The following is a 1,314-nucleotide window of genomic DNA, read 5'->3' on the forward strand; positions in this document are numbered from 1 at the left end:
GCGGGCGGTGCTGACCCGCGCTCTCCCCGCAGAGCCTGCCCCTCAACCCGAAGCCCTTCCTCAATGGGCTGACGGGGAAACCGGTGATGGTGAAGCTGAAGTGGGGGATGGAGTACAAGGGCTACCTCGTCTCCGTCGACGGCTACATGAACATGCAGGTGAGGGCTGGCGAGAGAGAGGAGGGGGGGAGATAAGGGAGGGGGAGAGGGAGGGAGCTGAGCCCTGGGCGCTGCTTGCTGGTGGGGGGAAAGCAGAGCGCTTCTGGGCTGCCCTCAGGTTCGTGAGGAGGGGTTGCTGCGGGTCGAAGGGACGGTGAGGCTCCCGTTGGTGTAATCTTTGTGCTGGTTTTCGTTCCAAGCTTGCGAACACAGAAGAGTATATCGATGGTGCGCTGTCTGGACACCTGGGAGAAGTTTTGATAAGGTAATCGTGGTGCCTGAGCAGGGGAACAGGGTCTTCTAAGTCTCGTGTTACTGCTTTTGTTAAAGCTTGTGGATCTAGGGGCTGTGCTTCTTGTCTGTACTGTAGTTACGTCACTGTAACTCTTCTGTGAAGGCTATGGGCTGTAACTTTTAAGCTGGGATCCCTTCTGAAGATACTTTTCTTTTGAAACTATTTAAAGAAGTATTTATGATCCCTTTCTCAAGTAACTAAACACCTTAGTTTTCCAGTTTATTGCAGGTCTGTAAATCCTCTTGGCAGTAGTAGAATGTATTAGGATGCGTAAGTTAGTGTTGCAGCTGCTGAAAACATTGTGTGCTTGGAAATAACACTTGACCATGGCTGTTAGTCCTCATGAAAAACTTTCTTGTACATCACTGTTAACTGCCTACTGCTTTCATAAACTTGTCTTGTATTTGCAGTGAATCTTTATGGAAAAGCTGAACAGTGTCAACAGCGGCCATTTTTTGCACAGGTCTTGAGTGTTGCCAGGTTGCAGTCAAGTAGGAAAATGCTTAAAGCAGTGTATTTGTGAGGGAAACAAAAACATTTCAACTAAGGGAACTCTTGATTCTATTTACAGGTGCAATAACGTTTTGTACATCAGAGGTGTGGAAGAAGAGGAAGAAGATGGAGAAATGAGAGAATGATGTTTTGTATGTCTGGAAATAAAGTTTTTTTTCTTTTTTTTTTCTTTTCCACAACTTTGTAATCAGGTGTTTATTTTTGTTGTTCTTGTATTTTATTATGGGGGAAGTTCACTCTTAAAAAGGCCTCTGGTGTTTTATTGATGTCCAGAAAAAATGCTGGAAGGATAGGTAATTCTTTCAACTTTAAACTGAAAGTCTTATTGTGAAAACAAAGTATGAAACA

The 1,314-nt window shown here is 45.0% G+C and overlaps 1 protein-coding gene across 1 annotated transcript in view; it reads left to right on the plus strand.

Annotated features, from left to right (window-relative positions):
- Positions 1-1,145, plus strand: part of SNRPF (small nuclear ribonucleoprotein polypeptide F) — a 1,499-nt gene extending 354 nt beyond the window's left edge. Inside the window, exons 2-4 of the mRNA XM_003202154.4 lie at positions 15-158; positions 359-423; positions 1,025-1,145. Coding sequence (XP_003202202.2) covers positions 15-158; positions 359-423; positions 1,025-1,091 — 276 coding nt within the window. The 3' untranslated portion in view covers positions 1,092-1,145. The remainder of the gene's footprint in view (positions 1-14; positions 159-358; positions 424-1,024) is intronic.
- Positions 1,146-1,314: the final 169 nt, after the last annotated feature.

Source organism: Meleagris gallopavo, chromosome 1 (assembly GCF_000146605.3).
Source record: "Meleagris gallopavo isolate NT-WF06-2002-E0010 breed Aviagen turkey brand Nicholas breeding stock chromosome 1, Turkey_5.1, whole genome shotgun sequence".
In the NCBI taxonomy this organism is placed as follows: Eukaryota; Metazoa; Chordata; class Aves; order Galliformes; family Phasianidae; genus Meleagris; species Meleagris gallopavo.